The sequence below is a fragment of the Hemicordylus capensis genome, chromosome 7 (genome assembly GCF_027244095.1).
Source record: "Hemicordylus capensis ecotype Gifberg chromosome 7, rHemCap1.1.pri, whole genome shotgun sequence".
NCBI lineage: Eukaryota > Metazoa > Chordata > Lepidosauria > Squamata > Cordylidae > Hemicordylus > Hemicordylus capensis.
The window spans coordinates 28481917-28494426 of record NC_069663.1 but is presented as its reverse complement, the minus strand read 5'-3'; the positions used below and the strand labels follow the sequence as shown (position 1 = coordinate 28494426).

Genomic DNA, 12510 nt, shown 5'->3' with positions numbered 1-12510 from the left:
CCAGATGCTGTTGGACTTCAACTCCCATAATCCCCAACTGGCCCCAGGATGATGGGAATTTAGTCCAGCAAGGTCTGGGGACCCAAGTTTGAGAACCTCTGGCCTAAGGCCTGGTTGGGCCCTGCTGCTGCTTAAAGATGTTTTGCAGGTATGGCAGATGGGAGGAGCCGCACTTCAGTGGCAGGACACGTGCTTTGCACGCAGAAGGCTCCATCCATGGCACCTCCACTAAAAAAAGTCACCTTTGCTTGTGGGTGCTCTGGAGAGATCAGTCTGGCCACTGTCGAAAAGAGGTTGGCAGGCCTTTCTGTCTGACCCAGCAGGCTGGCTTGGGCAGCAGTGGCCAGCCAGAGGAGGCGGTCCTGGGCCAGCTTGGGGTAAAGCAGCTTTTTGTGCAAGAACCGTAATCAGGCCTGTGAGTTCTGAAACTTGGGCACGCGGACTTGGCACAGGAGAGCTCCATGTTCTGCTGATTTTGCTCTTTCCCAGGGTTGGAAAAGTAATCCTGGATGTCAAGGTGCCAGGATCAATGCTGATAGCCAGTATCCAGTTGTTCAAGGCTGGGGGAAAGCCCTGTTTCGAACCTGTATGTTGCCCGCGTTAACCAGGCACCTGGGATGTTTGTCTCTGCGTGTTCCCTTCTAAGTGAGCTTGCGAGAGGCTGAGCGCAAAGCATCTGCCCTACCTGTGTGAAAACCTCTCATTTCAGCCTTGACTCTCTGCAAGGAGAGCCCCCTTTCAGTTCTCAAGGTAACAGTGTTTTCCGGTCTCTTTCTAGGGGGAGCACAGACCTGGGAAACCGCAAGGAACGGCATCCAATGGCCCCCTGAGTGGAAACAGCAGCTCCTCCCGGGCTCCTCAGGCGGGCCCAACACGACCGAGGAACCAGGAGCCCCCTCACCCGGGGCTCTCCCAACACGCCTCCGACCCCCACTTAACACACACCTCCCTCTTGGCCCCTCAGCCTTCCTACTCGCAGCAGCAGCAGCAGCCCCCTCCGCCTCAGCCCCCGCCTCAGCCTCCAGCCCCTCCGCCCCCAGCCCCTCAGCAGCCTCGCTCCCCCCAGCGCGAGCCCCAGCGGGTCTCCCACGAACAGTTCCGAGCCGCCTTGCAGATGGTGGTTGACCCTGGTGACCCCAGGACCTACCTGGACAACTTCATCAAGATCGGGGAGGGCTCCACGGGCCTGGTCTGCATTGCCACCGTCAAGAGCTCCGGGAAGTTGGTGGCCGTCAAGAAGATGGACCTGCGCAAGCAGCAGAGGCGGGAGCTGCTCTTCAATGAGGTGGGGGTGGGGAGGGTCTCCCTTTCCTCGAAGGCCTTGTTGATAGGCATGTGCCTGTCCCTCGTGGGGCCTTCCTCCCCCATCCCCTGATGCTGCCGGGGGAAGTTCTTGGCCCCATTGGCGGGACCCAGCGAGCCTGGTGGCGAAGTTAGGGGGTCTTGGGGGGAACTCCGTGAAGTTCTCTGTTCACGTCCTCCCAGGATGCCGAAGCCTCATGAAGGGTGGTGGCAGCCATAAGCTCAGGTGGTCCAAATCCCAAGCAGGTTTGGTGCACAGCACCAGGTTGGGGGGGGAAGGAGGAATGACGGCAGAAGGGGACCGGAGGGACGGGGACCCCAAGGCATAGTCGGAAGGAACACCCGGCAGCAACCTTGCTGAAGCTAAGCAAGCCTGACTCTGGTCAGCAACAGGTGTCAAGTACAAGAGGGAGAGACAGGCCCAAGGGCAGGAAGGACTGCTGATGGCCCAGAGCGTTTATGATAAGACCATCAACTCGGCAGTCTGGGCACACAGCTCCTCTGCAGGCCCCACAGACATGGTTCTGGTGGCTGCTTGTGCCCTTAGAGCAGGCCTGCTCCACTTCGGCCCTCCTGCAGATGTTGGCCCACAACTCCCAGAATCCTTGGCTGTTGGCCACTCTGGCTGGGGATTATGGGAGATGTAGTCCAAAAATGGCTGCAGGGAGGGCCAAGTTGAGCAGGCCTGTCTTAGAGTCACACCCGAACCTGAACGTCTGCCCAGGATGTTCATCCAATTGTGCTTCCCCTGCTGGGGGAAAGGAGTGGGCATACTCCGTGGGGGAGCACCCGCTTTGCATGCTGGAGGTTACAGTTTGAGTCCATGGCATTTCCTCTTGGGAAAAGACCCGTGCCTGAAACTCTGGAGAGCTGCTGCCGGTCAGAGCAGGTTATCCTAAGCTAGATGGCCCAGTGGCCTGCCTCAGGATAAGGAGGCAGCTTTCCAAGTTCAACGACGAAAAGCAGTTGGGTGCCTGAATGGCTCATACTCAAAATTTCCAGAACATCTCATGTGAATGGACCCCTTCTGTGTTACCTTTAGGGCAGAGGTACTCAGGCTTGGGATCCCGGAGGTTGTTGGACTACAACTCCCATCAGCCCCAGCCACAATGGCTGACGTTCTGGAGACCCAAGTTTGAGAACCCTGCCTCTAGGGCCTGGGGGAAGCCACCTTGGCTCTCCAGCAGCTGGACTACAGCCTCCATCATCCCCAGCCACAGTAAATTGTGGCTGGGGGTGATGGGAGTTGGAGTTCAGCAGCCGCCAGGATTGCCTCCCGCTGCTCTAGGGTGTTCAGTGTTACTGTGTGCTTCCGGGAGGAAGTGCCTCTCTGTTGGGTGCTGTGTCCCTTCTGTCTCGTGGGACCCAGCAACGCTTCCTGCCACTTGGCTTGGCCTCACTGGCGCTGGGCACTTCCTCCCCTTCCAGGTGGTGATCATGAGGGACTATCAACATGAGAATGTGGTGGAGATGTACAACAGCTACCTGGTGGGCGACGAGCTGTGGGTCGTCATGGAGTTCCTCGAGGGAGGCGCGTTGACCGACATCGTGACGCACACCAGGTAGGGAGGCGTGGCAGAAACGTGGCCCTTCTCTAGCGAGAGCAGCAGCCCACCTGGGGGGAAACCTGCCTTTTCCGTACTGAATGCCCTGGCCTTGTGCCCACAGCTGAAGGCTCTGGCCCGAGAACTCGCTCTCTCGTGGCTGTCGGGGTGAGCCTCTGCTCCCCAAAAGAGTCGGGAACATGTTTGTGTAGATGTAAAGGCCTTTAGGGGAAAGGGCTGCAGGGAGGAGGGAGGTTTTTCTCCTTAAACTCTCCTCCGCTGTGGCCTGACCCTGCCTCTTGACATCAAAGACAGCCCCGGGTGCCCAGCTCTGAGCAAGGGATCGGAGGCTGCTGAAATCCTCTCCTTGGAGCAGAGCTTCAGAGGTGGTCCTCCGGCAGCCTGGAGCAAGCTCCTCCTACCAGTACTAGGCTTACAGGCCATGCCGCTTCTCGGGAGGGCAGAAACCAGGCCCCCTCCTGGCTCCCTGTCATGGGGAATGGGTGGGGTGGGGAGCCCACAAGTCCTCTAGGACAGAAGAAGCATGAAGGGGTTTTGGGGGGAGTAGCATTCTGCTTCCTGACCCCCCCCCCCCCCGGCTTCAAGAACAGGGTCTCTGGTTTTCCAGAGTGTGTGTTTCCACTCCACCTCTTCACATGGCAGAGACTTGTCTTCCTACACAAAGACTTGAGGGTCATCCAGTGAGATTGGCTGACCGGAGATTCAGGATAGCCCAGAGTGTGTGCGGTATGCAGCCCCTCTGCCTCTTGTAGCTCTGTAAGATCGGTTGTCCTGTGTGAGGAAAGCAAAGACCACACCAGACGCTTGCTCCTGGGCAGAAGTGAACCCGGTCCGGGGGGGGGGGGGTGCGCCAAAGGAGGTGCAAGTGCTTCCCCTTTCTGAGAGTCTCCCCCCCCCTCTCTCTCTCTCGCACTGCCTGAAGGCTGGCCATTCATCAGGTAGAACTGCATGGTCAGCCTGCAGACAGTGTGGCTCTTGGGCACAGCTCTACCCGATGAATGGTCAGCCTGCAGGCAGTGTGGATCTCGGGCAGGGCAGGAGAGAAACCTGAGTTGCTGCTGGGAAGCAGAGGCAGCTGTGCCTCCTTTGGCGTCCCCCTGGCCCATTAGGATGGGCAGCTACTGCTCTGGAATGAGCTCAGAATCTCCACTTTGGGGCGTTCGTGTTCTCTCTCTCTCTCTCTCTCTTCTCTCTCTCTCTCACATACACACACACACACACACACACACGCGCGCGATATTGAAATCCTAGTTTTTTCTAAGCTGATGACCTTTTCTATTCTTTCTGTTTCCCCTGCCCTGCAATGTCTTTCCTCATTTCTTTCATAGTTTTAAAAGCCATAAGATTTTTAATGAAAATGTAGCAGTTTGTGTGGAGGTTTGCTTTGGAACCTCCCCATTCAAGGGCAGTATATCATGGCACTCCAGATGTGGAGGACAAGCACCACGAGAGGGGCTTCAGCCATGTGCCCTGATTGTGGGTTTCCTTGGGGGAGACATCCAGTTGGCTACTGTGGGGAGGGGACGCTGGACTAGATGGACCCTTGGTCTGCTTCGGCAGAACGGCTTTTACGTATTTATGGAAGAGGGGTGTGTGACAAGTGCCATGTTCCTTAATGTGTTTTCAGGATGAACGAAGAGCAGATTGCAGCTGTCTGTCTGTCTGTCCTGAAGGCACTTTCCGTCCTTCATGCTCAGGGCGTCATCCATCGAGATATCAAGAGTGACTCCATTTTGCTCACACATGATGGCCGGGTAAGTTGTGAGCTTGAGGAACCCGGCAGTTTCTCCCTGTCTGGCTGGGAGGGTGGCCTGTGCCATCCGTGGCCACCTTTTGTTGAGATCACTTCTGCCTGCAGCACCCTCTTGAGGGGTGTCTCTTGGTTGGTGTTGGCTGGACGATCAGAAGCCTGTTTGGATAGCACTGTGTGCAGCCGCAGCCTGGAAGGCCCAGAGCAATGGCATCCCATAGTGCTCCCCAGATGTTGCTGAGCACACACACACCCTGCCCACCCCCCGCCCACCAGCATCCCCAACTGCAGCAAATTGTGGGTGGGGCTGGGAGTTGGCTAGTAATGTATGTTTGGTTTTGATCCAAACTGTTGCATTTGAGGTATCTGGTTCCATTTCCCTCCGGGGTGGGGGCTAAGAAATAAGGATTCAGCTTATAGAAAATATGCTTGGAACGAGCTCTGGAATGAAGCTGTTGGTTTCGTGGTAGAGTGTTCAGGGTCCCAGGTTCAATCCCCAGGTTCTCCTGTTAAAATGGCCTTGGGCAGCCAGGCAGGGAAAGATCCCAGCTTGAGCCCTTGTAGGGTTGCCACCAGTCAGAGTAGATACAACTCTGGATGAAGCCACTGCACACCTTCATATGTAACGTGTTGGGGGGTTTTAGTAGCTGCCTTGCAGTGGCAGGACTAGAAAAATTACATTTTCCAACCCAGCCCGGAAAAGCAAAATCCTCTCGTCTTTTACTGCACTGAGCAGGAGGTTGGACTGGACAACCTCCCAGAAACCCTTCCTACTCTGACTGATCCTAGAGGTGGCCAGCCTCTAGAGCAGGGCTGCTCCACTTCGGCCCTCCTGCAGATGTTGGCCTACAACTCCCAGAATCCCTGGTTATTGGCCGCTGTGGCTGGGGACTATGGGAGTTGTCTAAAAACAGCTGAGGCAGGGGGTGCTGAAGTTGAGCAGGCCTGCTCTAGAGGCCCTGCAGCCGCTGTGAGACTACCACTCCCATCACCACCAGCCACAATAGGCGGCTGGCCACCCCGGCTTTGGGGCCTGGGCCATTGTTGATGTGTGTCTTCCACCACCAGCCACATTTTCCTCTCCTGGCGTCCTCGCAGGTCAAACTGTCCGACTTTGGGTTCTGTGCACAAGTGAACAAGGAGGTGCCCCGGCGCAAGTCCCTGGTGGGGACCCCTTACTGGATGGCCCCAGAGCTCATCTCCCGATTGCCATATGGACCAGAGGTAAGAGGGCACCAGGCAGACGTGCGGGCCTTTGGGATCTGGAAGGGCGCACCCCTGCCATAAAACCCAAACCTCATGGGAAGAGAAACTGCTGGCAGCAGAACCAGCAGCACAGGAGAGCATCCTTCTTGCAGACCGGCTCCCTTCCTGGGGGCACATGGGCCTGGGAGTGGCCAGGCAAAGGGCACCCAGCGGCTGCTGCTTGCTGCTGACGGGCCCCTCCCTCAGGGGTGACTTTTGGCTGGCCTTTGTATTGCAGGTGGACATCTGGTCCCTTGGCGTGATGGTGATCGAGATGGTTGATGGGGAGCCCCCCTATTTCAACGAGCCCCCTCTCAAGGCAATGAAGATGATCCGGGACAACCTGCCCCCCAAACTTAAAAATGTACACAAGGTAAGAGGCTGGCTGCCCTCCTGGGAGCTCTGGTTTCCCCAGCCTGGAGTCGTCACAGTGGGACAGGCATTCAGTGGCTGGCCTCAAGGCAGGAGGAAATGGCCAACTTGGTTTAAAAGAATAATAATAAATAATTTTTAAAAAAATTCCCCAAAGAGCAGGGTGGGTGGGAGTGTTTTGAAGAACCCCAAGCAGATCAGCTGTTGAAACAAATTGGATATTGCAAGTGAGGTTGCCTCAGTGACATCTCAGGCCTAAGGTGCGTGTGCTGCTGAGTGGGAGGGCCCAGCCCATGCCGTGAGCTTTGCTTGGGGGCCCCTGCCACTGGGGCCTTGTGTCGCCCCCTCCTCAGGAGCTACACGCTTCCTCCTCCCTTCCCTCTTTCACCTGTCGTGCCTCATCGTGGTGGCTGCTCAAATGAATGCCAGGGTGGAAGATCCTCTGCTGTGTGCAGCTGCATGTGGGAAAGCAGCCCCCACCCCACCCCACCCCCTCACTGTGTCTCTCTTTCTCTCTGCAGGTTTCTCCTTCCCTGAAGGGCTTCCTTGACCGCTTGCTGGTCAGAGACCCTGCCCAGAGAGCCACAGCCAACGAACTCCTGAAGCACCCTTTCTTGGGGAAAGCCGGACCCCCCTCCTGCATCGTGCCCCTAATGAGACAGAACAGGATGAGATGAAAGAGGCAAAAGGACCGGGACGCCTTACCAAAGAGAGAGAGGAATCCTCCTCCGTCCCCGGCCAGTCCCCCCGCCCCAGGCAGCTGGCCCACGCCGATGGGGGCTCTGTAGCACCTCCCTCTCCCTGGGGGACTGACCTCTCTCATTTCCTCTGGACGATGATGCAGGCAAGAAGACCTTGGCGAGGGGCGCCTCTTGGGACTGCCCACCCCCAAGGGCTGGCCTCGCCTGAAGACACCTCTTTGCCTCCTGATGACACTGGAGTAGCAGATCCTGGAACTGGAGGCCGGCCCACCCGCCTGCTGCTGCCGCTCTCCCATCTCTGGTGGGGACACGCTCTGTCTGCACCACCTTTCTGTACTACTGAGTCAGAGTGGGGGGTCAGACTTGGGTCGGGGGGGGGACTTTTTTAAAAAAACAACTCAACATTTGTGATCGCTCCTTTAGTTGTTTTGAATCGCAAATCTGGGATGGGAAGAAGGGTGGGCCAAAACCCAGTTCATCTCATCTGGGACTTCCAAGGAGCCATTTGTTTGCTCTCTCCTTCCTCCCAGCTTTGTGAGGTCTGAGCAGGCTAGGGCTGGGAGGGGCGGGGAGGACAAAAGCCTCCCCTCTTATGACTAAGTCTGCAGGAACTTGGGAAGGACAGTAGAGTGTTCTCCCCCAGAGCTGAACTCATCTCAGAGGGAAATGCACCCCGCCACTGATGCTGCTCATATTGGTGGGGAAGGGAAAGAAACAAGTTAGTTTCTCAGGACAGACAGAAGAGACGCCACTCTGTAGAACCTTCCTCCCTGCTCTTCACAGCCAGATGTCGGGCTGGGCTCCCTTTCCAACTCTCCCTGCTTCTCTCCTGTTCTTCACACAACATCTTGCATGCCTCCCGCCCTCTGCGGTGAGGCTGCAGGCTGGGCTTTATGGGCCGCCGCTGTTCTGCTCTGGGGAGAAAATCCCCTCCTGCCAGAAAGGAAGCAAACCTCAGGATGGGCGTGTGGGTGGGTAGGGGTTTGCAGGGGGTGGGACCTCTGTCAAGCAACAGAGCCCTCCCCTCTGAGCTTCCACATGGCGTGTCTGGGAACCCATGGCAAGGTGGTGCTCCTCCAGGCTGTGCCACAGACAGGCACGTGCCCCCCCCCGCCATTGCTTGCAGCTCAGGTAAGAGCCTTGGGTGATCCTGGCCAGGGAAGGCTGCTCTTAATCACAGGCCTTGATCTCTGGAGGAAGCAGAGCCAACTTGCATTCTGCCTAAGCCCAGGGAGGGCTGGGTTGCTAGCTGCCCCTCAATCCCTCACAGACAGAGGCCTGTCTGTGCCTGCTGGCCCCTCCCTCCCTGGCTTCTGCCTGCTGCGCTCTCCGCCTGGCTTTGCATTGTAGCTGCTGCTCTTCCCAGGAGCAATCCTGCCCTCTTGCTAGCTGAGAACTTTTCAGGCCTGTATTCCACAAGGATTTCTCAGGAGGAGGATTTGAGTCATCTTGATGAAAGTGTCATTAAGTGCATCGTGAAAATGGCATGCCGGGGGGGGGGGGGGGCTCTTGCTGGCTCGCAGTTGGGGAGATGGGGAAGGACTTCGTCTCCCTGCTGCAGTACTGGAGGTGGCAAGGGGCTGCTTGCCGGCCGTACTGGTGCCGTCTTCAGACCTTGACCCCATCCCCAGTACACCCAGCCTTGAGCTTAGGGTGGAAAGCAATCTTGGCATCCCAGTGGGCAGGGGAGAGGGAGAGAGACAAGCCCATGACTGGCCTCGGGCCTTGAATGTCTTGGGCGCGGTGGGGTGCCCTGGCCCGGCCCCTGGGGAGAGGGATGGCAGCAGCTGGGTCCTGTGCCGATTGCTGGGCTGGAGGGCTGGTGTGCACCTGCTCCTTTGCGGGAAAGGCTGGGGGCAGTTCTTGCATCTCCAGCCATGACGGCTCTTCCCCAAAGCTGTGTGCCGAAGAGATCCTCTTTGGGGGCCTGCCTTGGCTGCTGGGGTGCTGCAAAGATGGGAGCTCCCCCCCCGGCACCAACATGTGCCTGCAGCATCCCTTGTCACGAGAGAGGCAGAGGCAGAGCGGTCTGGGGGGGACTCTGCCTGCCAGCTTGGGGGCCGGGGGAGGTCAGCAACCCCGGCCTGCCTTCCATCTCCCCCTGAGGTCAGGGAAGCCTGCAGGCCAGCAGGGTGGCAAAGGTGCCATGCTGCTCTGAGCATTTGGAAGCCGGCTCCGGGGGGGCCAAGGAGGCTTCAGGAGCTGGCCTGGCACCCGATTTGCAGGGGGTGGGGGTTGTCTTGTCAGCCACAGGGGTGAAAAGAGGCACCTCCAGTGGCATCCGTCATGTCCCGCTTGGCTTTCCCTTGCATGCTGTACAGTGCGGGCTTTTCTGCATGCAGAGTTATTGGGAAAGGGTTTTGTTTTTTAGAACGTTTGAGGATTCCCTCTCCCCACCTGGTTTTTAGATCCTCACAGGCATATCTTACCCCTCCCACCTAGTTGCAGCTGTTGTGAGCTGGGGAAGCACCTCCAAGTCCCCTCTGGGGCTCAAGCGATGAGGGTAGGGTCCCTGCAGGTGCCCTCCCTGTGGCCTCCCAGCCGCTGCCAGCTTCCTTGCTAAGCTTCTTGTCCATCATTTGTTTCCTTCTCAGAGAAGGAACCATCCATCCAAAGAACCCCCCACCCCACCCCTTGGGTTCCACTTCGCATCTCTCACGGATGAAAACCAGGTGCTTGCTGGTGTATTTGTGACTCTTGGTTTGGGGAGTGTCTGGCTCGGGGGTGCCCCGGCTTGGGGGTCCCCAGATGTGGTGGCACCGTCACTCCCCTCACCCCCAGCCACACGGTCGCACTAGGAGCCCCCGGCCAAGCCCATGCAGGGCTGCCGAAAGGGCTGTGCGCTTTGCTCCCCCACCCACTGCTGATGGCCAGTAAACCCCATTGTGTGCATATACCTCTTCCGAATCTTCTAGTGAAGCTCTGGGGAGAGGCTACTGCTGTGCTCCGGAGCTGCCCTCTCCCCATTGGAAACATCGCCCCCATGGCCTCCTGGCAAAGGTCTGGCCTCTGCCTCTTCTGGCCGGGGGTGGGCAGGGTGGTTTTCTGCTTCTCCTCTCCCTCACGGGGGACGGTGAGGCCTCTTTCCAGCTCCGGAGGGCACCTTTGCTTGCCGCCTGCCAGCCTGGGACTCTCCCTGGCCTGCTCTCTCCTCCCAGCGCCTGCTTGGGCTGCCTGCAGAGGCGGTGCTCTTGAGCCTGCAGCTACAACTCTGCTCTTGTGGGCCGGCCAGCCTGCTGGCTCGGCCGTGGAGTCGGCTAGCATCTGGGGCTTCTTGGCTGTTCCCCAGTTGAGCCTCAGAACCGAGAGGTCTTCAGGCCCTTGAAATCTCCCTTGGGAGACTCGGCTTCCTTCCAACAGTTGGGCTCCGTTCCTCATGCTCTCGCTGGCGCTCTTGACCTTCACCGTTGAAACCAGGGAGGATCCAGCCGCCTTCTTCTAAAAGGTTGGATTGTCCCACATCTGAGGACAGTTTTTAAAACCAGATCACAGCTTTAAATCTGAGCCAGTCTCTTCTTGTTTCTGCTTCTGGCAACTCGCCTCTAAACCGTTTCTTGTGGAAGAGAGGGTGGGCTGGCTGGCTACCTCGCCTCTTCCCTTCTCTGACAGCCAGCTGCTGCCCTTCCTTCAGGAATCGTCCCCACCACCGCCTCACAACAGCAGACAACTTTCTTTACAGCACTAACAAAGGATGCAAAAACACTACTTCTTCAGGGGGAAAGATTTCCAGTCTGTCGTGCTTTCAAGCGCTCTGGGTGCTGGGCTGGCCACAGGGTTTCTACACGGATTACACTTCCCACAGGCTACAGAACCTGGCTGCCACCACACTACTCCCCACCCCACCCTGACTTCCTGCGATGTACCATTGGGATTCTGACGACAGGTCCAGCAGCCCACCTTCTGCTGGCCCACAGAACTGGCCTCCAAGCCCCTTCCCCCTCCATCCATCCAGCCTGCCTGTAGCTTGATGACTTTTGTATAAGGGGAGGCTTGACGTGAAGGGGAGATTCTCTCCTCTCCCCCCCCCCCCCCCACTACGAGAACTACTACTGATTCATTTTGTGGGTTTTTGTTACCTTTTTTTAAAAGAGAAGTTATTTATATTGTAATTTTTTTGTAACACACAACAGTATTTTGTGTTGGGATGATTTTTTTAAATCTGTTTCTGACAGACTGCTGTGATGAATTCTAGTGACGGTTCAGCCATGAGATGTATTGTATAAAGAACATGGATTTCATGTGGTGAGATCTGGCTGTGGGTTTCTTCGTGTTTTTCTTTTTCAGATGTGGTGTTAACTTGGGTGACAGTTTTAAATAGTCAAAAGTTCTAGTTTTACAATTACAAAGGTGTGTTTTCTTTCCTTTATGTTTAACTAATGCTCATGTTTTTGGAGGCTTACCTTGCGCTCTGTGTGTGTATACACATGTTTGAAAAGCTGAGCTACACAGTAGAATCTCATGCAGAAGTGTAGCAAGACTCTTTTCACTGGGGGTGCAGAGATGACCACTAGGGCCCTCTTCCCTTTGCTCTAGGCTTGCCTTGAAATACTTGCACAGTGGCGGTCTGCAAACGAATGTGGTATGGTTAACATGAGCGATTACATCACACATTTACAGATCCCAGCAAATGACCATAAACCTCCACATCATCGCTCCTAACCACTCAAACACACATTTGAATAGTGCTTTCGGTACAAAAGGTGTTCCACCCCACACTTTATATTGGTAGCAGGAGCTTGAACAGCCAAAGGAGCATCTGCTCTGATAAGGCGAGAGCCACGCACACACTGAGCAGTCCCTTCTTGTATGCAGAACCAAGATGTCGTTTCCTCTTGCTCAGTCCATTTGGTTTCACTGCTTTTCAGGAAAAAAGCTCCCTCTTTGCAGGGTGGAAGCTCTCCTCCTGGGCAAAATGCTGCCAGCTCCCAGGTGCAGCCTCGCCTCTCATGGGGCTCTGCTCTGCTCCGGCAGGCAGGCAGGTGAAACAAGGAAGTAGGTACCTGGCCCTCCCACCTCTCAGCCAAGGAGCAGGTTGTCACTTTACAGGGGGGCGGGGGGATGAGCTTCCTCGAGGAGAGGAAGGTGGGGCGGGGTGTAGGGAGATCCGTGCTGGGCTCTGGGCTGGATCTGGTGGTTCCTTCTGTGCTGGGACGATGCTTCCTGCTGGGGGGTGGCCAGAGCAGCTGCGGAGGCCTGCGGAACCTGTTTGCCAAGAAGCCGCCTCCCTGCAGCTTCCCCTGGAATGCAGAAAGGGCGGTGTGGGCGGGGGCGGGGGGTGTCCTCACAATAGCACCCCAAAGGAGACTGGCTGAGCGGGCCATCCAGGTGTCGAGGGAGAATTTTGGCAGACTTCTCCCAGCCTCGTGTGACAAACGGCACCTGCCAATATCCCCTCTTCTGTTCAGCTGTGAAGGGCAGGGCCAGGATTCTGCTCTTCCTTGAGAAGAGCTCCGTTGGGTCAGATCTCGGCACTTCCCTCTCCTCCTGTGTCCTGCTGCTCCTCACAGGGGCCAGTCGGATGCCTCAAGGAAGCCCACAATGGGGGCACTTCCCTGTTGGTCCACGGTGGTAGACT

General features: G+C 56.9%; 1 protein-coding gene across 6 annotated transcripts in view; it reads left to right on the top strand.

Moving 5' to 3' along the window:
* Positions 1-11173, top strand: part of PAK4 (p21 (RAC1) activated kinase 4) — a 54164-nt gene extending 42991 nt beyond the window's left edge. For all 6 annotated transcript variants that reach the window (XM_053267941.1, XM_053267944.1, XM_053267945.1 and 3 more), the window contains 6 exons: positions 779-1285; positions 2731-2864; positions 4495-4621; positions 5716-5841; positions 6101-6235; positions 6756-11173. In XM_053267941.1, coding sequence (XP_053123916.1) covers positions 779-1285; positions 2731-2864; positions 4495-4621; positions 5716-5841; positions 6101-6235; positions 6756-6911 — 1185 coding nt within the window. In that variant the 3' untranslated portion in view covers positions 6912-11173. The remainder of the gene's footprint in view (positions 1-778; positions 1286-2730; positions 2865-4494; positions 4622-5715; positions 5842-6100; positions 6236-6755) is intronic.
* Positions 11174-12510: the final 1337 nt, after the last annotated feature.